The 26,092-nt window shown below is 42.8% G+C and overlaps 1 protein-coding gene across 2 annotated transcripts; it reads right to left on the bottom strand.

Annotated features, from left to right (window-relative positions):
- Positions 1–13,544: 13,544 nt before the first annotated feature.
- On the bottom strand, positions 13,545–24,636 carry LOC123124040 (MADS-box transcription factor 25-like). Of its 2 annotated transcripts, none has more exons than XM_044544746.1 (8): positions 24,268–24,636; positions 24,091–24,172; positions 16,182–16,243; positions 15,828–15,927; positions 15,694–15,735; positions 15,480–15,560; positions 14,159–14,332; positions 13,545–14,055 (listed from the first exon to the last, which is right to left on the bottom strand). In XM_044544746.1, the coding sequence occupies exons 1-7, from the start codon at positions 24,447–24,449 to the stop codon at positions 14,180–14,182; spliced, it is 702 nt and encodes a 233-aa protein (XP_044400681.1). In that variant the 5' UTR covers positions 24,450–24,636; the 3' UTR covers positions 13,545–14,055; positions 14,159–14,179. The 2 variants fall into 2 exon arrangements, with proteins under 2 accessions (XP_044400681.1, XP_044400682.1); XM_044544747.1 differs by having other exon boundaries at positions 14,159–14,203.
- Between the last annotated feature and the right edge of the window lie 1,456 nt (positions 24,637–26,092).

Below are 26,092 nucleotides of genomic sequence, written 5' to 3'. Positions count from 1 at the left end.
AGGGAGCTGTGGGGCGCGCCCCCTAGGCCCAAACCGAATTGGTTTAGGGCTTGGGGGGCCGGCCCCCTCTTTCCTTCTCCCGTGCTCCTATTTCCTTCCCCTCCTAGTTGGACTAGGAAAGGGGGAACCTACTCCTAGTAGGAGTAGGATTCCCCCCTTGGGGCGCACCCTATGAGGCCGCCGACCCCCTCCCCTTGCTCCTTTATATACAGGGGAGGGGGCACCCCTAGGACATAGAAGTTGACATTGTCTTAGCCGTGTGCGGTGCCCCCCTCCACCATAATCCACCTCGGTCATACCGTTGCAGTGCTTAGGCGAAGCCCTGCACCGGTAACTTCATCATCACCGTCATCACGCCGTCGGGCTGACAAAGCTCTCCCTCGACACTCAACTGGATCGAGAGTTCGTGGGACATCACCGAGCTGAACGTGTGCAGATCACGGAGGTGCCGTACTTTCGGTACTAGGATCGGTCAGATCGTGAAGACGTACGACTACATCAACCGCGTTGTCATAACGCTTCCGCTTTCGGTCTACGAGGGTACGTAGACAACACTCTCCCCTCTCGTTGCTATGCATCACCTAGATGGATCTTGCGTGTGCGTAGAATTTTTTTTGAAATTACTGTGTTCCCCAATAGACCGACCCAAAAAGATATGTTTTGTTTGTAGGGCTGGCCCAAGGCCACGACACGTGACCACCAAATGCCACAACTTGCGCCGAAGTTGTTGTATAGGAGAAGGCGTTGTATAGGAGTTCCCAGTAGGAGGAGCATAGCGATGGCTACCCGGTCGTCTCTTGCGCTTGGACCGAGCCAGGCCTTGACAATGTATTGGTACACTTCCCTATACACAACAAAAATAAGTGGATATCAACTATGGGGTGTCGAGAGGGTTTAGTTTAGGGTTGAAGCCGCCGCAAGGGATTTTTGGTCGTCTCGCCTCGTGCTGCCATCTTGGCGCTGGGAGGTGGGGGGGGGGGGGGGGGGGGGGGGGGGACCTCGCATCGTTTAGTGGTCGGCGTATTTTGTGAGACTAAATTTACTCTCATTCTTTTGACTCTGCCATGAGGTTAGAGATGTTTTTGTCCTCGCAGATCCAATTATTCAAATATGATGAGTGTATGTTCATGTGTCAATTTCTTTTGTTGGTTAAATTCTTTGTGACGATGAAATCTTTCATTGATACCACGGTGAAGATATTGTGATCCGACGGGCCTGCACTTCTAGGGGATCATCTCCGGCCCAAGTATGGTCATCGATCAAAGCTTTCAATCTTTTTGGATGGGCGACTCAAGGCGTTTCAAAAACCATTATTGGTAATGTTCATGTGGGTGAAAGAGTGGCAACACCGTTGCTCCAATGTAATTGCAACGTCTTTACCTAAGTCTTTGAGTATTTCTTCTAGCAGAGATTGATACCGCAAAGAAGGTGTTTACAAGAGATATCATGTTGTAATTCTTAGTCATAAGGGTTACTTTGTATTTTCTTTGATCTTAGATCCAAATCAGTATACCTATAGTTGTTATGAGTATGAATAAAATTACAGTTGACTCAAAAAAAGTGAGTAGTTATGTCATTTATTTTTCGTAGCGTTAATATGAACATTGTGTTAGGTGCAAACATGGAAACCGTAAAATCAAACATTAGTTAAGGAAATAAATTATAATGATCATTTCTCCATAGCGCATAACATTCTCTTAGGACATGGTGTGGACATTCTCTTTTGTATGTATACGATAAAAAATGTCCAATTTGGTATAATGTGGACGATACACACCGTTGATTACATCATTGATCGACATCCACATGGTTCATCGGCTACTCGTACCAAAGTCGGATGGGATTTTGTCGTATGCTAGATTACTCTGATTTATTTTTCCCTATTGAAAACCGGATGGATATTATATGTCATTTTATTTGTTGATACATATGACATGATATGTGTTTTTGTTGGGAACAAAAATATGTACAATTTGATTTAAATTTTCAAACGTATTCTAATACAAGCACATGAATATAAATGTAAATTCTAATACAGGTACATTTAAATATTTGAAATGTATATGATTTGTTATTGTGTCACCATGTTTAGTATCTATGTTGCAAGTTTCCATGTGTATGATTTGTTAATTTTCAATAAAAGCGCTTTTATTAACTCAAAATGTAGCATCAATCGGATAAAAAGTATGATGAGCAACACCCCACATTCATGAAATTGGCCATATGAAATAATTTGGTGCCACTAAAGATTACATTTTTCACCTGGCAAATCCGATAATATAATTTGGACGGCCGATCGCCTCCATCATTTGAGTTGTCCTCTTATGTTTGGTTGCCGATTCTCTCTCCGTATTTGGTCCATCGTGGGCAGAGATTGGCTTGGTCGTTTTTTTTTTCTTGAGAAATTACCTAATACTGTTGCTCAATACAAGAATGTCGGGAATGGTAACAAGACAAACTTGGCAACCCCTAGCTAGAGTAGTTGCCGCATTCACTAGATCATGCACTTCGTAGTTTGCCTCCCTTCCTTCGTGCACAATGTTTTCTTCGATGTAGTTCCTCCGTCTCACTTGAATCTCCTTGAACTCGCCCTTCAAGTGATTGACGGTGGCAACACAATCGGTGGCTTAATTAGCTATGTGAGAGATTCAAATCTACAGCTAGATAGAAAGCAAGCATAAGCTTCAAGAATTTCCGGATCGATGATCAACTCATAGCATGTCGCAGACTCTCCCAGATAATTATCTTCATTGTCTCTGTGACTCCCTCCGCATTCCTAGATATGGAAGCATTAACATTGATCTTGGGTAGTACCCTCGAAGCCCTCGCCCATTTCTTCCACTTTAGTCTTCGGATTTGGCCCCATATATTTCCTGCTCAGAATCATCCCTAGATCCTCCATATATATACTTGTTTATAAAATGCATTGTGGAAAGTGGGGTTTGAAATAACTGTTCATGCTTTGCTTTTCGCCTCGCCCACCAAATTCCCCACATGGTTACAAGTTCTTCGGCCAACTTCTTTTCCTCCATAGAATCTTGGATCGTTGCTAGCCAGAGCTTGGCATCCTCAGTGTGACATGAGATAACATGTTCAACTAGTTCCTCATCTGCCAAGGACCAAACTTACTTAGACATTTGGCATTCTATCATTCTATGAGTGCATGTCTCCATGTATCACTAGCTCTCTAGAAAATTTCACATACATCTGAGTCCCCTATGGGTCGCGAACAAGGGTTTCAGCAGTTGGGATGGAGTTCTTTGCTAGTCTCCAAGCGAAATTCCTGATCGTTGGCGGTACACCCACCTTCCATAGTTTCTTCCACTGCTCGTTGTGCCGCGCTATTGGAGTTTCTAGGTCTTCCTTTTAGTCAATCCAGTCGCCTTCTTTTAGTGTCTGCTAGCAGTTTATATGCCGATCGAACAGAAAAACACCCACTCGACCCTTTCATAGTGCCATGCCCAAGAATCCGTGGTCGTGACTATACTGAGCAGAGATGCTACATAATGATTCTGCGATTCCACAACCTTAACAGAGCGTCAATCAATTCTGGAACCAATACCGGAGGGTTATCAGATATGGGATGCATTGCACGTAACAGGTTATCACGTGGTAACCAATTGCTGCTCACAAGTCCTTGCTTCAAAACAGAAATTCCTTCATGGATGGCCCTCCAAACTTGCGAAGGCCTGCTACCCAATTCCGCATCAAGGACACCAACTGACGGAAAATAAACACCCTTAAGAACCCTAGCACTCAAAGTTTCTTGTTCCTGGAGTAGCTCCAGCCTTGTCTTGCCAACATTGCCAAGTTAAACATCTGAGTATCTCTAAAACCCAGGCCTCCCATATATTTGAGCATCGTTGTTTCTCCCAATACACCCACGCCGTCCTCCTCCTTCCGTTCTTACTTCCCCAAAAGATTTTTTCTGAGCATAGAGTCAATAGTTTTGCATAAACCCCTTGGGAGCAAGAACCAATCTTTCGATAGTCCACCTATCCAGCGTGTAGCTCCCAAATGCTGCCGCCCACACTTGGGCCAGCCCACCGGTTTGCATGCTGCTGATTTGGTCATTGGGATGGAGAATACTACTGATTTGAGTCGGTTTTTCCCAAAATCCAGCTGCTGGAGCAATTAAAATATTGTTCCTGAATTTTCTAAAAACTTTTCAGAGTTTAAAAAATCTTTATGAATTTAAAATAAAGCTCTTCGATTTCAAACATTAAGATGAACAAAAAAATATACATGATTTTTTAGAAAATGTTAATGAACTAAAACAATGTTCACACAGTTCAAAATTGTTCATCAACTTTTAAAAAAACTATTCCCGAGTACATGCATAAATTAATTAACTAATAGGCCTGGAGCTTGTGAAGTCGTAGAGGGGACCGGTGCTGGAGAAGATGATGAGCGCGAGATCGGCGTCGCAGAGGATGGTGAGCTCCCGGGCCTTCTTCATCAGCCCTCCGCGCCGCTTGGAGAAGGTCACCTGATGGTTTGTCGCATTGTCAATCCTCTCAATCGCAATCTTCCCTCTCCCCCATCCTCCTCCTCCTCCTCCTCCTCCTCATATCTCTTCTTATTCTTCGATCTACGGATATCTCCTGCCGGCTGGCTGGCCGATTGATGAAAGTAATTCTTGGGTTAATGGGGCTACCTAGAGGCTGCTAGCGGTTTATTCTCTGCTCTCTGGGTGCAATCCACAAGTCTAATCTAGCTAGTTGAATCTTTCCCCCCAGCTGCTATCTGATGCAGCTAGCTAGTTTTTGTATTCTTGGGTTTGCTGCAATGGTCTGCAAACCAAAAGGGGCCGGCAACAGTTAGCTAGGGTTAAACAACTGGTTAAATACCATTTTTATTGTTCATTAGGTTAATTACGTGACCAGCCACATACAATTTTCCTCGGTGGCTACGACAAGGACATCCATAATATACATATTGTTGCGACTGCTCATAGTATAAACATTGGGTACGAGGATAGCCTATTGGCTTCGGACAAGTTTCCATGACTTGTGCCGTACAACATGCATGGCGTCAGCTACCAAGCCAGCCTCTTTTTGTTCGAACCGTTGAAACAGCCCAGCAACCGTCTTAGGTACCTATTCAAAGTTTTAGATTTGTTTCTAATTAGCTTGGAACAGTAGAACCTCCTCCATTTCCTTGAGAGTCAAGTGTTTTCTCGTTTATGGTTGTCGCATTCTTTAAAACTGTGTGCGCATACCGCTTAATGTGTGGGTGTATACTTTTCTCAAAACGGTGTGCCCATATCTTATATGCGGATGGTACACTTCTTCATAATTAGTTGTACACTTATTATATTATAATAGAGCTATCCAATTGTATCTCGACAAGTTACGATGTAACATGTGTGTGGTACACTTTATTAATTCTAAACATATCTTAGTGGAGCCGTCCAAATGAATCTCTGCATGTTACCATGTAACAGGTCGGTAGTATGCTTTCTTAATGACTGTGTACTTCAATCTTGGTACAATTATTCAATTATATCTTAACACAGTCAACATGAAAGACAACAAATGGCATGATTGTTTCTCAACAATCGAGGTATGACTTTTCATGCCAATATTGTACGTCTAATGCTCTGACGTGTAAGATGACGACTCTTGCGGATTAAGAAGTCATAGATCCACCGTAACCCTCTTTGTACGAATCGGCCACATTAGTTAATCCTCTCGTTTGCTAATGAATAGCTCAATTTCAATTTCTTTTTACTACATTTCCTGTTTATGTTGACTACAACATTGTATGGGAAGTTTGTATTTCAGACACTTAAGAAAAATTTAGTGGTTGTGAACTTCAATAATAATACTTGTAACCGTACTTATTGAGGTGGGTGTAGCAGGAACATTGGCATTTGGGTGCTAAAGGTAGCATCCAGGTTATAAAAGGTTAGCTGGTATGGTAGCATGTTGTTTAAGGTTGCTGGATTGGTAAGCACACGTATGTACTAGCTTTCCACTTGGCTCATCAAAAAGGACAGGTTTAAGGTTAGTAAGTAAAGTAGCCACAGAGCACGATGCAAAAAATGTGCATTCCCGGCGAGCGATGGCGTTTCGTTCTCGATTAGAGCCAGTGATTGATTAAATTAGATTAAAGATGATTTCCTTCCAGATTTCGTGTTCTGAGTATGGCACCACTTGATCTTTACTGCTCCCTCCATTCCTAAATATAAGACCTTTTAGAGATTCCACTATGAACTACATACGGATATATATAGACATACTTTAGAGCGTAGATTCACTCATTTGCTCCGTATATAGTCTATAGTGAAATCTCTAAAAGGTTTTATATTTAGGAACGGAGGGAGTAGTAAGTACACCCTCTGTTCACAAATTTAAGACGTTTTGGAAGTTTTGGAAGTTTAAGCCAAAACGCCTTATATTGGTGAACAGAGGTAGTAGTCTTTAATGATGTAACAGTTCTAATCTGAGATGGTCTGATTCTTTCATTTTGCTGCATGTAACTTCAGGTGTTTTGGGATGAGTAGACAAAAGTACTTCCGATTCCTCATAAAAACATTTTGAACAAACTGGCTGTAGATAACCAATACAAATATATACAAGAGTCCTGTTCTAGAGGATGATAACCAAGACACGTTCTAGACTCCTATATGAGGCAGCAGTGGGTAGTTTTTCGCAGTGGGCAAAAGCCTGACAAAACAACTGTGCATATATATATATATGAGCAATCAATACCCAACGCAACTTCTCACATGTTTGCAAATGAAAAAGATGCATTAGTTTCATTATATTGATTATTTGCACTATATCAAGACAATATGACTATAAAAAGTTCAACTCCCGGCTTCTGCATCTCTATTGAACCGTTGATTCAACTACCAGAAGAAGCTGCCAGGTTACATATCATACTTTTCATATATAAACTTAGGATAACATGTTGAACCCTTAGTAGAGCCACTCAATACACAAAGCTGAATCCAACATGAAGCAGCATCATAAATCTTGTTGGAATTAATCTTGACATGTGTGGACATGCATGTCTGCGTATAATGTTAGTGGCCTAGAGATTGGCTGGGTCATTGAGCTAGCTATCTTCGTTGGTGAAGGAGTGGCCGCATGGAGGTTGTTAGCTGCGCAAGGGGTGTGCATGTAGTTTGTTATTAATTACTTTGCATGGATAAGTTAGTTAGCGCACAAGCTGTGAAAGCCGCCGGTCAAGCAGATCCTGGAGCGATTCTAGGTGAGAGAGAGGGGTGGTCATGTGTGACAGTGTGAGTACGTGACTTACAGCAACTCCAAAGGCGCCCGGTGGAAGACCTAGTTCTATCATACAAGGACAGCTTTCGTAGTCCAGGATTATTTTCCTCATATGTAATTTCACCTCAAGGTGTCTAAAACAACCCTCTGCAAGGAAGCACGCCCGTATCAATCCTTTAATCGGAGACTAGACTAGCGTTAGGACGTCGAAACTCATTGCCCAAGGGTATAGAAAGACGGTTTCCACATCAAAAACAACAAAAACGAGCGCAACATATAATAGCGTATTCGGAATTGTACCCAAGCCCCTCCCACCGACCCATTTCGTCCGCCTGCGTCCGTTTGGGTCAGCGCGGACAAAAGTGGCGGCCCAATGCGCCGACCCAAACCCAAATCACGTCCGCGTCGCATCTGCGCCGACGCATTTGCGGCCCAAATTTGCCCCCCAAATGCGTCGGCGCGGACGCCAAACGGACGCTTCGCGCGCCTTCTCGCTATCCGCCGCATCCCCACATGGCAGCCGTCCAACTACCCGCTGCCCACGCGGTCAGCTTAATTTATGACGATGGGCCCACGCGTCAGCGACGGCGCTCGTCTTTTTTTAAGCCGACCGTGTGGCGGGGCCGTCCTCATCCAAACTCGCCGTCCACATCTGCCCACCTTTGCTTCCTCGTCGCCGGCAAACCATAGCCACCACAACCACAGCGAGATGGGCCTCTTCTCCGGCGCCAGCGGCAGCAAGGCCAAGGGCAAGTCCCCCGCCACCCCTTTCCCCTCAGAGTTCCTCCCACCTCCGCCGGCGCCTCGCCGGCAGAGGCAGCGCGTCAACGTGCCAGTGCACCAGGCGGAGTGGCACTGGCAGAACCGCCAGCCTCTGCCGTATCCGGACATGACGCTGCCGCACGACTGGCATCTGGATCCAGATAGGATCCCAGTGCCGGCGGCGCCGCGGACGGCTCGTGCTCACGCGGAGGAGGTGCGGCGCCAGCGGGCGCTGCTGACGCCGGAGCAGCGCCTCGACAAGGCCTACGCAACCGACTCGCCCAACTGGGCGAGGTGGTTCGCCTTCGAGCACGAGGAGGCGAGGCGACGGGGCGTGCGCGAGGTCGACCGAAGGTTGCCGCCAACGCCGCTCGTCGTCCGCGAGGAGGACCAAGCGGCGGAGAACGCCTACCAGGCGGCCCTTGCGGCCGTCTACCGGGAGAGCGAGGAGGACGAGCGGCGCAGAGCGGAGGCGGCGGAGGCGGAAGAGGAGGCCCGGTACGAGGCGGCAATGGCGCAGGCCCTTGCCCTCTCCGCGGCGGGCGACAGCGTGGTGCCGCCGGTGGCCCCGCCGTCCCCCATCAAGCCGGAGCCGCAGCCGCAGCCCGAGCCCGAGCCCATCGCGCGCTTCTCCTGCAATGGAGTGGTGCGCGAGTGGGTGTCCGCACCACCGGTTTGGCTGGGGGCGAAGCCGGTGCAGGAGCAGGAGTACCTCGAGATGTGGCGCCAGCGCCGGCTGACAGAGGAGCGCCGTCACGGCGAGTACGAGGAGATGCTCGAGCGCGACCTCGAGGAGGAGCAGCGCGAGGCCGAGGAGGAGGCACGCCAGGCCGCGGCTGCTCAGGCGGCCGCACCCCCCCCCCCGCGCCGCCCCGGCACTGCCTGCGCCGGCACAGCCCGACATGACGGCGCTCTGGAACACGGCGTTCGCCTGGGCCGGGCCGGCGCCGATGCTCATCGACCTCACGGACCCCGAGGACGACGACGACGCCGCCTAAGGCAGCGCGCCGTCTCGTAGTTTAGGCTGTTTTTTTAATGCAAATGTGGACGCGTGGACTCTCGCCGGCCTTCGTGGCCGGCTTTAATGTTTAATTAATGTTGTTTCTCTTTCTTTTAATATGCATGCGTTCATTTTTCTTGGCGCCGTCAAAATGGGTCTCAGGCCAGCGTTGGGCGCACGCGCCGACCCAAATGCGGAAGCGGGCATCCGTGTCTGTCTGGCCGACCCAAACGGACAAAAAGCGAACGAAAGCGCCATCCGTTTGGGTCGGCCCATTGGAGTTGCTCTTAGTGGCCTGGCTGGGTCTAGTGTGTGTGTGAGTCACTTGTGTGTGTGTCTATATATAACGGTAAACTAAGCGTGAATGTAGAATAGCTTATTATACACACTAGTAACGGTACCTACAAAATATAGTAACACAATATGTAAAAAATATAGTAATTTTCATAAAAAAAGTAAATTACAAACTTAGGTAGTAAAAAATATATTTTCCTAATTACTATATTTTATACACTGTTTTACTAGATTTTGTATATAGCGTTAGTAGGGCGTGTAGAATAAGCTATTCTACACTCATGCTTAGAATAGCGTTACCCCCCCCCCCCCCTCTCTCTCTCTTCTTGTTACAAGAAATGCCTCAGCGCAAAGACTTTGGGGGTCTTCCTTGTATACATGCATGTGTGAGTGTGTTTTCTATGAGTTTCTTCCCTAGTGTATGTTCTTGAGAGAAACAAAGAGAAAGAGAGTTGAGAGATAGAAGAAGAACGGCGCTGCGAGAGGCGGCGCCAACAAATCTCAGCCCCTAAAAAAGTCCTGAATACATAGCCAAGTCACTCGGTTACCTTGTTCTGTAATTCCAAATTTTGTTAATGGATAAACTTTATTTTTCGGAAAGTTGAATATTCTCTTGATGAACAATGTATCCCTACAAATTTACTCTATTGAATTATCATGTATGTTCTTAAATGTACTAATCGATATACTGTTTTCAAATGTTTTGACCTAAATTTTCACGATAATGTGCAACTAAGTAAAATTGCACACGCTGGTCACAGAAATCTTGGCTAACCTTCTCGTTGTATTGTAGAATATATTTGGAAATTTGTTGTTCCTAAAACATGTATAGAGAGACACACAGTTATTGTCATTTCTTTAAAAAAATGTTAGCGTCATGGTGATTATGGAGGAGGGTACAATGATTAATTGAAATAAGAATAAAATCCACTAAAAATGAAATAAGAACAAACCAAAGAAGTTCAGGTACCTTATTTTCTCTAATACGGTGTAAGCTCTTCTCCAGTTGATGTTCCATTGAACATAAGTCTTTGAATCGTAAGTTTGATAATCTCTCGCCAATTAGCTTCCAGAAAGCCAAATAATGGGGTTATTTGATTGAGTTCTCCAGTCTTTACTCAAATTGATTTAAATTAGATTGATAGTTGTGGAAAGAATTGGATCAAGAACTTGCCCCTATTATGTTCTTGAAGCATCTGCCCTTCCTGCTTTAATTTCGTACTTCCCCTTCCCAAAACTAGCAAAAAAAGAAATGGAGATTTTCTTATATTACCAGAAGCTTTGATTGCTGGAAATTTTGTCCAAAATAAATAAGAAGTGGTACTATTATGAGTATCTACCAGATAAGCATAAAGAATATTTTCCTTGGCTTGGTGGTGTAGTGCGAAAATTATGTGCATAAAAGTAACAATCAGTGGGAGAATTAAAGCATATGCATATAAATACTTAGTACAATCTTTGTTATAAAATCAAACTTCTCCAAGTTGACTATCATATACAATTTTCTATTGAGGTTGGTCAAACTAACATAATATCATTACATTTGTCGTGACAACTATTTTACAGTTCTGTAATTTTACCAAGTTATTTGTATAAAAAGTCAAAGTGGCTCATTGAAAACTGGCATTATCGAAAACATCATTTATTTTGGAATGTTCAGAGTAGTTAACAAGGTTACGAGGCAATATGTATTCATACCATGATTTGTGACACTGGATTCAGCAGTTGATGCTGGTGCTCCTGTGCAGGTTGGTACTTATGGATGATGGAAGGCATGCCCATGGTGGTGGTGGTGGAGTTGGCATATTCTTAGAGGAAACCGGTGAAGGAGAAGACGATGACGCCGACCTGGACATCGCAGAGGATGGCCAGCTCACGTGTCTTCTTCAGCAGCCCACAGTGCCGCTTGGAGAATGTGACCTACCTGCTGCTCATGTTCTCAATCCTCCTAATGACAATCTTGCGCTTCGCCATGATAGCTCTTCGACATCCTTAATTAAGTACTCTATTCACTCAACTACTTAATTATCTGCTAGCTCTTCACTCCAGTGGTCCAGTTAATAGATGGTTGTGTGTGAGCATGTGCACTGCCCTGCAGGCCCAATATATGAATGAACTGAAGGTTGGCAAGTATAGTTATCAACTCATCCAAATATATATGCAACTTGCAGATTAATTATGCAATCTGCAAATTGGGGAGACAAAGTGCATGCTGATCAATGAGCATATCATGCAACTTGCTACTCCCTGGAATATCATGCAACTTGCTACTCCCTGGAATCTGTGAACAATATTTTTCTTGCAAATGGATGTTTCTTGTGTGTACTGTACGAGGTTTTTGAACCCGGTAAACGTCATACCTTGTATTAGTTTTTACAGGTTGGCCTCCCGACCCACACAAATATCAGAGCGGATTCGATTTGATTCGATTCCTGCCAATGTGCAAGTAGCACCACTTTGTCGTCAGTGGTACATATTCTGTGTAGAAATCACAAGTTATATACTATATATGGAGTACTTCATTGATTTCAAAATATAATGTGTATTTTGATTCTTTAAGTCACAAGTTATTTATGGAGTGATAGCTGAATTTGCGTTAAATTATAGCGTAGGTGCCATTGCGGCCCATAGGAAACACATATAATTCTCACGATTCCATTGACCGCAAGTACACACTTTCCCACTTTGAGGCAACTCTAGATACTTCCGCCACTTGATTGTTTTGCTCCAAAATTAATTAGCACACATGTATGTCAAGTCAAAAGGACAGAAGTTTAGAAAAAACAGAAAATTCAGAGTGCCTGAAAACACCACATATTAGGATATATGTGCATCTTGTTCCTCTGACTGAAACGTATTCCAAAATATATAATAGCTAGGGTCACAAATTTGTAGAGTACCTTGGATTGATGATTTTTAGTGGAGAATATCTTTAGTCACATGATGGATTCGAAAATTCTACTGCACATGCGTCCTGAGCACATGAGCTCCTCTGGTTGTGTGGTCGTCGTAGAGAGGCAGCTCATAAAGAAAAACCAACTGATCTACATTGGAACAGGAGTTGTCGGAAACACATTCATCTCACAAAGAGCGGTGTCCTGCCAACAACAGGCTTGTGAGGGCATGCTCCCACAGATCTGGGCAGCCATATCAATTGGCGTCGTGTTGGTGCCGGTGGTGGGTGTTAGAATAAACAAGCACAATACTGAATCAGAGTGAGCGTCAAGGTATATATTTTTATATTTTCTAGATTTCTAGAAAATCGTGGTCACGTAACATGGAGCATCATATGAAAATAATAAAAATAATAAGGGATTTAAAGTTTCCAAATTTCCAAACAAAATCCACTTGCACATGTATATATGCTCACTGTCAATTTCATTAAGACATATATCTATGTATGTGCTACACAAAATTCATATTTGTGGATCTATAATAACAAATAATATGTCTATTATAGATTCACATAAAAATTATTTTAAGAAAAACAGGGAGTGATCCCTGGCTCCATTAAGCATAATGAAACCATGAGCATGACTGTCTTTTTGTGTAGCCCATAAAAGAATAGTTTTCTTGACTAAAATTCACAGAATCATACTGTGAACGTATAGATCTACCTGACCAGAAAAAAGGGCTCACTGGAGGCCAGGATCCATTTTGCATTCTTGGGACTCCGAAATTCAATATTTTTTTTGCCACCAATGTGAAATCAAATGTGTTCTTATTGGCATCAGTTGAGTGCCAAGGCACACACACTTTTCCTTCTATTCAGCATGTCTATGCATATAATTAGGAAATAAGCAGTATTAGCATTGCGTCTATGTATGTTTTTGAATAAAACAGGAGTTTTGTATGTGTGTTTGGGAATGGACCCCAGTTTTACAGTAGTATATACTATGTAACAACAAATACAAACCAAATGCAGTGTCCACTGGCCGAATTTCCCTAGGGAAGCCATTACCCTAGTCCATGGCAGTACTGTTGATGATCATTTCAATTATTTTATTGTAAACTGCTTAGGGGCGAGCCAAGTTTCTGTTTGGTTGAATGAACATGGTGGATATGTACCGTGATTACCTATCTGCTTGATGCACACTGTAACGTCACCCCTCCAACTTGTACTTTTATCAACATAAATATATCATGTATGATATTAACAACAATAATTCGAAAATAAAACTACACTTGCTCGGTGTTACAACAATGCTAATATGGCCAAACTAAACATTTATGTCTTTCATGGGGCCATTGACATTTTCTAACTATTGCTAACAGGCTAAACACAACAATTCATCTGTCTCATACAATTTCAACTGGATGCTAGCATCATCAGTAGCAAAAATTACATTGAAGCTACTCGATGATTAGAAGCACATCAGAATGACACCGGCTGTTGAACAATTGCAACTGGGTCAAATCAAATTGATGATGCATTAATTTATTCACCACCGTACTCTTGTACTAAATCAGTGACAATTACTATAGATCGGAGGAAGCATATGATCTTCTCCCGTCTCCTCATTGATACCGAGTTGAATCCACATATATCTATATATCTATCAATGTCTGTGACAGATAATATGAAAGCATATGTTTAAAGCATGTTTCTGCTTTTGTTTTGTTTAATCTTAATCTGCAGTTCTGCACTCCATTCATAGATGTTCGTCAATTACTCCCTATGCAAATGACGCAGGAACCATATAATTAATTTGATAATCGCGCTTCCATCGTCCACGCGTGCACTGAAAATACAAGTTGAAGCTGCAGTTTCATGTAAATCAATAAATTTGGTTAATAATGTGGTTTGGCATGCGACGAAGCACATATATCTTCTTAATAATGCAATTGAACATGAAAGACTTACTAGCATGTAGTGGACGAGGTATTAGGTGTATTCATCCTCATGCTCCTGCTGGCACAACTCAAGGTCAATAATAATCCTTGGTTCACATGCTCTAGTCGACATTAATAATTCGCCAGCAGCTTTTGAGCTGCTTCCGCTGTCTTTTTGTTCACTCGATCTCATGACCCCAGAAAGCTAATCAACACACATTACTTTATCAGGTATCAGCTTGCTTCCATGCTTGCAACAAAATAAAAATGAACCTAATGCATAGTTTTAAATAGCGTGCTACGCCTCTTAGCGCCGGACCTCTTCTAAATGCTATAGTGTGCTATTTAAAATATTTGTTCATGTGTTTGGGTCAAAGTCCCTTGCCGCGAGTCCTCCTGTAAATACTATAGCGAAGCTATAGCGCACTATTTAAAACCATGACCTAATGTCATGCTATGTTAGCTAGAACTGTTGTATAATTTGAATCTAGTCGCCCTACACTATAATGTATTACATTGTTTGTGCACATGCATTTCTGGTTTGTCCATACCAAACTTTTGAAACATTTATATTTTTACTTGCATATGATTGATGCATGCAGCCTGCCCTCATTTCCACAAAGGAAAAACATGCATATGATTCTATTACGCTATAGAGGATGTGCACTTAAATAAAATACACTAGAGAATATAAAAATTGTTAGATGTGCCCAAAGCATCTGCGTATATGCATGGGTGCTATACTAATCCTCCAAATTTGTCTCTTATTTTACAAATCATATATGTGTGGTCATATTTTCAAGGAGTTGCTAAACCATACATATATGTAACAGAGAAAGGTCTGATAGCTCCCGGGTCCCCCTACACCCTCTATGAACAGCAAATTCAAAAATAGATTATTTTTTAAAAAATCTGAAACTCTGCGACATCAAATATGGTCAAACTTTCTAGGTTCTTGCAAGTTTTCATAACAAAATATATGTAGAGAAGGGTGTACACACGAGTTTCAGATTTCACAGTGCTCAAAACTTCAGGCACTAAGATATTTTTCTTGTGTACAACTCCTCGAATGTTTTTTTTTGCATGAAAACTTGCAACCACCTACAAAGTTTGATCATATTTGACATTGCAAAGTTTCAATTTTTCTATTTTTTCTAATTTATTTGAGTTTACTCTTCATAGAGGGTGTAGGGGCACCCGGGACCTGATAAACCACTCTCATATGTTATATTATTATAGCATGTGGTTCATCGACCGTTATTTTCAAAGTATTTATAGACTTCTAGATGACAAACTAGGATTTATTAGCTAGCACTCATTTAGTACACATAAGAATCTATTACATTTCTTACCTTTTTCTGCAGCTCTATGTTTCGCTCATGAGCAATGCTCAACTTCTTGCCAAGTTCTATATTTTCCTTAATAAGAAATCCCTACAAAAGCAAATTCCATCTCATCATACCTCAGCTGCTAATACCAGGCACATATACAAGAATGGGTGCTAATTAAGCTATTTCAACACCAACAACAACAGAAGCAAGAACATAGGAAGAAGATTGAGTGAACCTTTTGGTTGAGTTCGTGGATCTCCTCAGCCATAACTTGCTCCTAAAGAAAACAATTACAAGTAAAGCATGTGTGAAACAGAAATAAAAGATAAAGAAAGGGAAGGGAAGGGAAAGGGGAAAGAAAAGGGGCACCTTCCTCTTTCGTACGGAATGCAAGCTCATTTCTACTTGGTTCACGAGGAACTGCAGATCCCGAACAGTGGAACCAGATAGTTCCTCTCCCAATAGTTGCCTACCATCAGAGGGTAGATTGTTTAACAATGTCAATATATAACAGCTAGCTACCTAGCTAGCTTCTCCATTCATCACAACAAAAGTTGCTACTAGTGGATCTTCAAGTCAAAAATGTTGACATGCATGTCAGTATGGCACACTCTATTTGTTTAATTAATTTGCATATGAAACAACTCAATAAACAACTTCTTGATGGTTATACTAATGGGAAATTATGCATGGGTAATACCAACCAAAGAATATTATCGTTACCTATTATTGTGTTGTAAGTTCTGCACTTGCTGCCTCAAGGTTGTAACCTCCCTCTGCCATAACTGCCCAACAGATAGAAACGAAATAAGATACAAATAAGAGGCACGTCATGTTAATTAGAAGATCCATAGCCATGCTACCTTGCCTAGTTTACCAGTTCATAATGACTCGACAACTATCATCCACCCACAACTAGCATGGAACACTGCCCGCCGTCCGAGGAAACTTCCCGTACCCTCACCTCCCGCCGCCATCTTGACACCGGGGGGGGGGGGGGGGGGGTTAGTTTTTTGTTAACATCTACTGGTTGTTTGGTGTTTTAGAATAAACTTTCTTTGGTTTTTTATAGTGATGCCATTGAGTCAGTGAGGTGTGTGTCCTTACAGATCCAATTACCCAAATCTGATTAGTTTATGTATCATGTTGCTTTTGTTAGTTTGATTATTTGTGCGATTGGAATCTTTCTATGATGCGATTTTGTGGTTTGACGGTCTGCACTTCTAAGGGTTCATCCCCAGCCCAAGTACGTGCATCGCTCATGGCTTCCCATCTTTTTGGGTGGGCATCTCAAGGGGCTTTTAGAAATCTTTATTGATAATCAAGTCCATCCAACTGTGTCTCTTTATTGTAGTCTTGGTAGCTTTTCATCTTAGAAGGATTGATACTACGACGAAGATGTCTCCAAGAAATTTCATTATAATTTTGTTGTAATTCGTAGTTGTAGGATTTACTTCGTAATTTCTTGGATCATGGATCTTAAGAAGTGTGTCTGCAATGGTCACCATTATTAATAAAATTACAAGTGCTTCTAAAAGAGGGCCCGTTAGTGCAAAAATTGGCCTGATGGGAAAATCTAAAGCACATTTTCTTGCGGCACATAGAAAACTCACCCATTCTACTTGGTATCCTACGACCCTACTCTCTCTCTCTCTCTCTCTCATCTTCACTAATCCATCCCCCACCTCCGCCTTGACCTCCTCTCTAGCTTCAATAGCGCCATCCCACGATCCCACTTAAACATGGTGACCAGCCTACCTTGTGCCATCCATCCGACGAGCCTACCCTACGGCAACCCTTCGACGATCCAACCGTATGTTACCCCCTATGAACACCATTGTGCCCATTCGTGCCACTGGCGAGCCTCCTTGGCACCATCCGGGGTGGGATATGCTGACTCTTCTCCCCTTTTTTTGGGAGGTCGTATTCAAAACTTTCAGCAGATAGCAAGTGGAGCTCATGGGAGACAGTGGTATGTCACGCAATGATTGACCTACGAGCTCGATCTATGGGCTTAGCCTAATATTTTTTAGCCTTTTCATGGTCACCATTGATGGGTAGTAGGCCCGTCAGTTGTGGCTTTAGGTTCCAATGGCATTTTGTTACTAACAGGCGATCAAACCTATTAGTATGATGTTTTAGTGACAGTCAATACCGAATCATTCTATAGTAGTAGTATCATCGAAAAAGTCGAATGTAATGGAGTGCACACTTACATGGGGAAAATGATGACATGATCCTTTTTATGGATCTTGATTTGGCTAATTGGGCAATATCAGGCTAATCATGTGCTTGTTTGAGCACCCTTTGGGTTGAAGATTAACTTCCATAAGAGCTAGTTGTATTATTTTGGAAAAGACAAGGAGTTGGGTTGAGTACACGCAACCTTTTGGGTGTGAGGTGAGTTCTTACCCCTTTGAGTACCTTGGTACTCTGATAAACTGCCGCAAGCTTTGAAATCAAAACTAGAAGGTCATAAAAGATCGCTTTGAGTGTCTTAGCATAGGGTATCACAAGAGTCTTTCCTATCAAAGGTGTTTGGTCTTGATTAATTTTGTGATAAGTACTGGCCCCATCCTATATTATGATATGTTTTCAAGAGAACCCAAGAATGCTCTGGGAGAGGCTAGGCTACTATCGATCTCAATTCTTTTGGCATTGGATCAATATATGAAAGGGTATCATTTAGCATGGTGGCAAATTTATGTCTTGAAGGAAAAAAAATCCTACATGGCTAGTCCACAAAAGTCCAAATCGATCAACAAGGTCCAAGGTGGTCAATAAAAGTCCAGTCAAATTGTCATGGTGAACAAATAAAAGGAGAAGGCAAAACAAATAGACGACGTCAACAATATAGGCAAGACGCAAAGAAGTTCAATTCTAGTTGAGGCCCAACTAGCCGAAGTCCTACTCATGCATGGATGAAATGGAGTGACGCACCATGGAATATGGACACCTTCAACTTTGACTAGTCTTTCATGGACTCGTGGACCTAGACTTACAATCGTACCTCTCCTACCAATCGCCACCATGGATAGTTTTGGTCATTTGTCAAGGTACCCTCTCCTCTATAAGGCCCCTTGTGGAATGTACTCTCATTCACTCTCACTTTAACAAACTCGGGGGCTAGGTCTCTAGGGCATATTCGGTAGCTCTAAGTCATTCTAGGGGCTTGATTCCAAGGAGTCGTGTTATAACTTGAGCCCACGACCCCCCCCCCCCCCCCCGAGGCCTTCCTAACATAGGACTAGACCACACTCCATGGAGGTGACAAAACCTATTCAAAAAATGTCATTTTGTTTACTTGTTTTCGTGTATGATGACCTTCGCTATAAGTCCATAGTCACTAAGTTTACATTTGATTGAATTATTAAGATACCCCTAGTCGAGGGTTGTTTTCATATGAACAACATTATGTATCCCTAAAGATGGTTGTAGCCTTGGCTTTCATGATCTAGAAGTAAAAAAATATGTGTCTTTTGAGTAAAAGGTTGTTTAAGTTGCTAACCAAGTGCGGATTGTGGTAGTTTTTCCTACATAGTAATAAGTATTTGGGGCAAAAGGCAATCTCAATTGTTCAAGACAACCAACGGACTCCCAATTTCCAAAGGGCCTCATGAAGGTTAAAGATACTTTTGTTCATTTTTCATCATTTGGTGTGTGAGTGGCCAAAATTTTGTCGAGGGAGGATAGCTATATCAGGGATAGGCCTCTTTGGGTTACCCCGCATCCTTTATATTTCGTATTGTTTGTTATAGGAATGTCACTCCTTAGGTGATTATTGGATCTGAGAACCAATGGGAGAATTTTTGTAGAGCCGCCACTGGTCAATATTTAGCAGACTCGAACGAAATTGTCCTCGAGATTGCGGATGTGTGTTGTACAAACCATGACTTGCCTAAATGAGATCTTCACACTTCTGGGGTTTCCTCTGTGCGCTTGGTGTGTTTGGCTTTCATGGATAAGATGGTAAATTTTAGTCAAAAAATTTATGGTGTCTTAATTATCTTTATAGATGAAGTTTTTCTTTTGTTCTCTATGAAAAGTTGTGCTAATTAAGGATAATTTTTTAAAACAACTATGACAGTTGGATACTCATTGGGGATGTTGTTATGAACAAGGACCATTCATTGTCTCTTTTTTGACTATTGTATAGAATGAGTTGCATGATGAGCTATGTATTTACCTTTTAATATCACCCGAGATTGTAGTATTTCACATTTTTTTTAGGGTCTAGACAATGGGAGTTGATAAATCTTAAGATCTCTCATTTTGGTCGGGGCAACAATCATAGCTGGGTCTTGCGATTATGCAGAAAGCATGTCATCTTTGATAAAAGAAAGTTCATTCTCGTATGAAGGTGCTATCATGTGTACCAATTGGTGACGTGGGTTATTGCATAATGTTTAACACAAAGAGCCGATGTAGCTTGGCGCAAGAAGCCTGACTGGCTTAGTGGGAATTCATGTCATGTTTTGCATGGTGTGCCAGTGATGGGCTTATGAGTGTTTACAATGATCTTGTTTGGCTTGGTCGTCTTTGTTTTGTCCATGTTTTTGAACTTTCTACCCTATTGGCACCAAGATCAAGGTGTGATATCTTTGTAATGATACAATGTAATAAGGTTAGCCATTTGCATGTCAAGGTGAAAGGGGCTTAACAAAGGCTAACGTTATTAACCTACACACGGAAGAGTAATATATATTTCCAGAATTGAAGAATGGAACAAAATGTGCTACAAACTAGTAACCGGATATGACAATCTAGCTACCAAACGAGATGGTTTGGAGGTTTTATAGTTTTTGTTATCTTTATACAGTATTTCTAACCGTATGACGTCGTATGTGGTATGGCTAGATATTTTTAGGAATGATTCGGAGCGTCATGCATCGGATATCCCAATCTTAGGTAGCTCGGGTCGTACCTGAGATAGGAAAACATGCTTGGAGCTACAAGCCGTGTGACCATGGACGGATATTGTAATAGCCATGGGGGGGGGGGGGGGAGAAATATTCAAACCACAATGTTGGCAAGTTTTCTTACTTAATTGGCCAGTTCTTTTTCTAGTAAATGAAATGACAAGGAGTGTTCTAATTGTGTTTGTATCCTCTTGATGCTATATTATGAGCCAATAAATAATGACCATTACTGAAAAAGTTCATGAAAAGGCATCGTGCGGGTTCGTTGAGATTTTCTAAATATTCCAAAGAGAGAGAGATGGTACACATCGGGCGAGGAGCATTCCCCCACCATATATGGTACATTTTTAGGGTCTGCACCGGTATATATAAAATTAGTACTCGGAATATTGGACAACTTCATTCCTTACGATTTTTTTCTGATTTGTTGGATTAGAAAAAACATGAGAAATCCTATTTTCTCCTCTACATGCAGTTCAAAAGTAATTCTAGTTGAGTAACCTCATAGAATTTTTATTATTTCTATGATAACTATGTCATGTCCACAATTGTTTCAGATAATTTCCTCGTATTTGCTATGGTACAACCAAATAGGTATATTATAGAATGACGTGTATTCAGTTTCTATAGGAACTAATCTGACGTGACATCTAATTTTTTCTGTTGCTGTGTATTGGTAGTCCCGAACCGAAGAGGCTTTCTATGGCCACTTTGATATGTTTGATTCTCCAAATGCAGGAATGTGACTATAATGACATGTCCTCTGAATTCTATATGTTGGTGTAGAATACAGTATATCCATTGATACGGTATCCCGATGGGGTGAGTAGATCGAAGGAGAAACATGAGCACATATTTACTTAGGTTCAGGCCCTCCATACAGGTAAAACCCTACTACTACTCGTGTTGCATTGATGTATAGGTGTGTACATACCGAAGAGCCTTCTAAGAGCCTTCTACGGCCTCCTTGATATGTTTGATTCTCCAAATGCTGGAATGTGACTATAATGACATGTCCTCCTGAATTCTACATGTCAGTGTAGAATACAGTAGATCCCTTGATAGGGTATCCCGATGAAGTGAGTAGATCGAAGGAGAAACATGAGCACATATTTACTTAGGTTCAGGCCCTCCATACAGGTAAAACCTTACTACTACTCGTGTTGCATTGATGTATAGGTGTGTACATAGTACATGTTATAATCGAGGGATTCTAACTTACTGTAAGGTGTCTATCAACTAGCTCGGCCCTGGCTTATATCTTGTAAGGCAAGACTTCTAGAATCTTTCCTAGTCGGCTACATCGGTAGAGGAGAATCCTTCACAGATCTGTCTTCCTTATCTTGTAAGGCAAGACTTCTAGAATCTTTCCTCTATAGAGACCATGGGCCAGCATGATGGCCCAGGGCGAAAACCGACCTAGGGGTCCTCGGGACAACCTACTTGGGCTGACTACCAGCAAGGTGAGGTAACCCTGGGCTGTAACACCGTCAATATAAGATGAGAAAAACATAGGAATTCTAACCAAAGAGCTTCTGATGTCGTACGTAAAATAAAAGGAACTGTATAAAGTGGTTTGAGTGGATGATCTTTTTTCCTCCAAAATAGTGTGCAGAGCACTATGTAGGACATATTTGTAAGGATCCACATTCTTCGAAAACCATGAAATTCCTTTGAATCAAAGGATGCCTTAGTAATTTTTATCTTCATTGACTACTCTGCGAGGCCCCTATCATTATTTGTGTAGCATACTTCGCCCATCAGCCGAGTCAGTATAAATTTTGGGTTCGAGCATTTTCGATTATGGCCATGAAGGCCTCGACAGATTGAAGCTGGAAAAATGTGGCACACTTGCTCTTTGATTAATCATGTTACCAAGATCCAGCCTACGAAATTAATCAATAAAGATGGCAATCCCCTAATTAGTTTGGCGTTAATCACTACCAATATTGATTAGAGGTTTAGTTTCTTGAGTTGTCACTAACAAGAAAGTGGGATACTTGTTAAATATAGTACTTTGTGCTTGATGAACTACTTCATCAGTTTGGACGAAGCTGGCCAGCCAACAAAATATGAAGTATGTAAGAGGAACTAACATACGCCAACTGCTAACAGATACATATTAATTGTTCAACTAAATGATTATTAGTCACTTCAGCTATTAAATAGTGAATGCAAATGAGATATATATACATCTACTTAGATAGCTTGATTTCTATTTTTTCTTCTTCAAAAAGGAACAATACATCCAGGTTCTGCACCGATTAATAGTTTGATACACACATTCATATTTGTGTAGTTTGAAACACTACGAAATAAAAAGATCAAATCCCTCACAATGCACCAGAGGATAAAGCGCCAAGAGGATAAAAGCTACAACCCATGCATCATGATCTTGCTGCTAGATCATCATCCAAGCTTCATTGCCATTTGTTTCACAACTTCCTTTTCTTGGGTATATATATGTGTGTGGCATGTAGAAGCTTTTTTTTAAAGCATTGCTGGTAGATGCATGCAGTCATTTTATTAATTATGCACAAAGACCTTACAAAGTAGTTCATCAGGTAGTCTGAAGCCACCATCTTAGCAACAACTGTCACTACTCCTATCCACCTGATGAAGGGGTGCCGATAGTCTGAGCCTAATACCAAACAGACATCACACAAATTCCTAACATCTAAAGGCAGAGGCCCCAACCAAGCCACATACTGGGTTTGGGGCACAAACTGGTCCGACGCACTCTCTGTGTCGTCACCGCCATCTTCGACCAATCCATCTTTAGAGCAGAAATTAATGCACCGACCTTGCCAGGCCTCTCTGCCATCGACGCCACCATGACGCCAAACAACATCCTCGTCCTGCGCGAGTCCATCTCCGCGCATCAGACTCCGAGTCTCCACAGCGCCACCCAGACGAGATCTGCCGCCATCAGTGTGTAAGATGAAGCACCGCTCCACCAAAGAAGCCGTCCTCTGGTCCCTCGAGCATGTGTGTGCCTCCATGAAAGACGCCCCCAAGGGGGAAACGACACCAGAGCGTCGCCGCCGTCCAACTACTGATCTAGGGTTTTCCCCGGAGGTAGCAGAGAGTGGCCTTGAACTTCTCTACGGTGATGCCTTCAAGAAGGGGACGACACAGACGGCATCGCCACCGCCGGGTAGCCGAAAGCAAGTTTTCACCCAGATCTTTTCGAAGAAACTCCATCTCTCATACACGGGCCGCCGCCACCACCAGCACCACTAGGCCGAGCACACGCCGCCGGCACCTCCACGATGCCCAGAGGCTGCGAGACCCAACGACACCACGCCTGATAGGCTGCCACAGCCCGACCCGAGCACCACCTAGATCCAATCGGGGGTCAAGAGCCACAAGCAGCAACAGCTGTCGAGGCAGCACCACCGGACGGGGACAAGCCCTCCACCCCGCCACAGAACGAGCCGCCGTCGGAGCTTCGAAGCGTCGCGCCACCAAGCCACCACCGGGAACAACTACACCGCCACGAGGAAGGAGGGCGAGCCGCGCCAAGGGAGAGGCCCCACCGCCGTCGGCACTGCCTTTGCCCGGCAGTGGCCCTCGGTGGCGGCAAGGGGGAGGGGAGGGTGGAGGAGGGCCGGCGGCGGGGGTGGCTAGGGTTCCCCGTGTCGCCTCGGAGAGGGACGCGGGGGACGCGGATACTGGGTGCTCAGTAAAAGCTAGTATGCATACATACATACCTTTGCCTCTGATGTTGGATTCAACACTCCACAATGCTCCTGTTTGGCCTCCTGGTAGCGCTCTAGTATTGCCTCCATTCCGCTGATAAACACACATACAAAATTAAGAGATGAAGGAAATAAGTAATTATGAGAGGATTAGGAGGGTGCATGGAACTAATTAATTAACTGACAGACCTGGAGCTCGCGAAGTCATAGAGGCGACCGGTGCTGGAGAAGACGATGAGTGCAAGATCGGCGTCGCAGAGGATGGCGAGCTCCCGGGCCTTCTTCATCAGCCCTCCGCGCCGCTTGGAGAAGGTCACCTGACGGTTCGTCGCGTTGTCGATCCTCTCAATCGCAATCTTCCCCCTCCCCATCCTCTCCTTCTTCTTCTTCCAGCTACCGTCACTAATTGTTGCTTCTTTGCTCTCTAGATGTCTAATCTATCCTGCCGGCTGGCCGGTCGATTGGAGAAAGTAAATGGTGCTACCTATGCTGCTAATTGTTGCTTCTCTGCTCTCTGGAAGTATAATCTAGCTAGTAGTTCAAGCTTTCCTCCGAGATGCTACCTGATCCAGCTAGCTACTTTAGTATTGTTGGGTTTGCTTGCAATGGTCTGCAAACCAAAAGGGACCGAGAGGCCATGTGCAGACAACACTAAGCTAGGATTAAACAACTGGCTAAATGTCATTTTAATTGTTCATTAGGTTAATGAATGGCCCACCACGTACTATTTTCCTCGATGTCTGCAATAAGGACATCATAATATATTGTTGCGACTGTTCATAATTTAAACTTTGGGTACGAGAATAGCCTATTGGCTTCGGACATGTTGCCATAACTTTAGCCATATAATATGGCGTCAGCTACCGATCCAGCAACTTTTTTTTCGAACCGTTGAAACAGATTTGCAATGGTGTTAGGTACCTATTCAAAGTCATGGATTTGTTCACCCGCAAAAAAAAAAGTCATGGATTTGTTTCTAACTGAGGTTGGAGTGGTAACACCTACTCCGTTTCCTTGAGAGGCAAGTGGTTTCTGGTTTCTCCTGTGTCGCTTTCTTTAAAACCGTGTGCTCATACCACGTAATATATGGGTGTACACTTTCGTGGACCCGGTGTGCCCATATCAAGAACTTGTATGTGGGTGGTAAACTTTCTTCATACCTGTGTACTTATTATATCTTGGTAGATCTATCCAATTGTATCTCGACATTTTAACATGTGAGTGGTACACTTAATTTATTCTAAACATATCTTGGTGAAGCCATCCAATTGTATCTTGGCATTATTACCTTGTAACCCGTGGGTAGTACTTTTGATGCAGAGGCCGGGGGTTTAACCTCCTTTTCCCCAAAAAAATATAAGTACACAGTCATGAAGAAAACATACTACCCATGGGTTACAAGGTAATAATGCTAAGATACAATTGTCCAATTATATCACAACACAGTTGATATATATGAAAGGCGACAAATGGCATGGCTTTTTCTCAACAATCGAGGTACGACTTTTGATGCCAATATCTGACTGTAACATGCCAGATCTTAGGATTAGGTGGTCATGGATCTACGGCAACAAATAAACTGCATCTTTGGTACGAATTGGCGACGTCAGGAATATTATGTTCACTCATAAATATTTCAATTTTAATTTCTTTTTTAATGCATTTCTTGCTTGTGGTGGTGATAATATTCTATGTGAAGTTTGTATTCCAGACCCTTGGGAAAACTTTATTGGTTGAGATTTTGAACACTAATAATTGTAACCATACTTATTGAGGTGGGTGTGGCAGGAACATTGGCATTTGGGTGCTAAAGGTAGCTGCTAGTACCATGTTGTTTAAGGTTGTTGGATTGGTGAGAATACATATGTTCTATCTAGCTTTCCACTTGGCTCATCCAAAAAAGGACAGTTTCAAGGTTAGTCAAGTAAAGTGGCCACAAAGCACGAAGCAAAAAATGTGCAGTCCACGTGGGTGACAGCGTTCCGATCTCGATTAGAGACAGTAATGGATGATT

Source organism: Triticum aestivum, chromosome 5D, assembly GCF_018294505.1.
Source record: "Triticum aestivum cultivar Chinese Spring chromosome 5D, IWGSC CS RefSeq v2.1, whole genome shotgun sequence".
NCBI lineage: Eukaryota > Viridiplantae > Streptophyta > Magnoliopsida > Poales > Poaceae > Triticum > Triticum aestivum.
The sequence above is the reverse complement of the archived record's forward strand: the minus strand, read 5'-3'. Positions and strand labels throughout refer to the sequence as shown.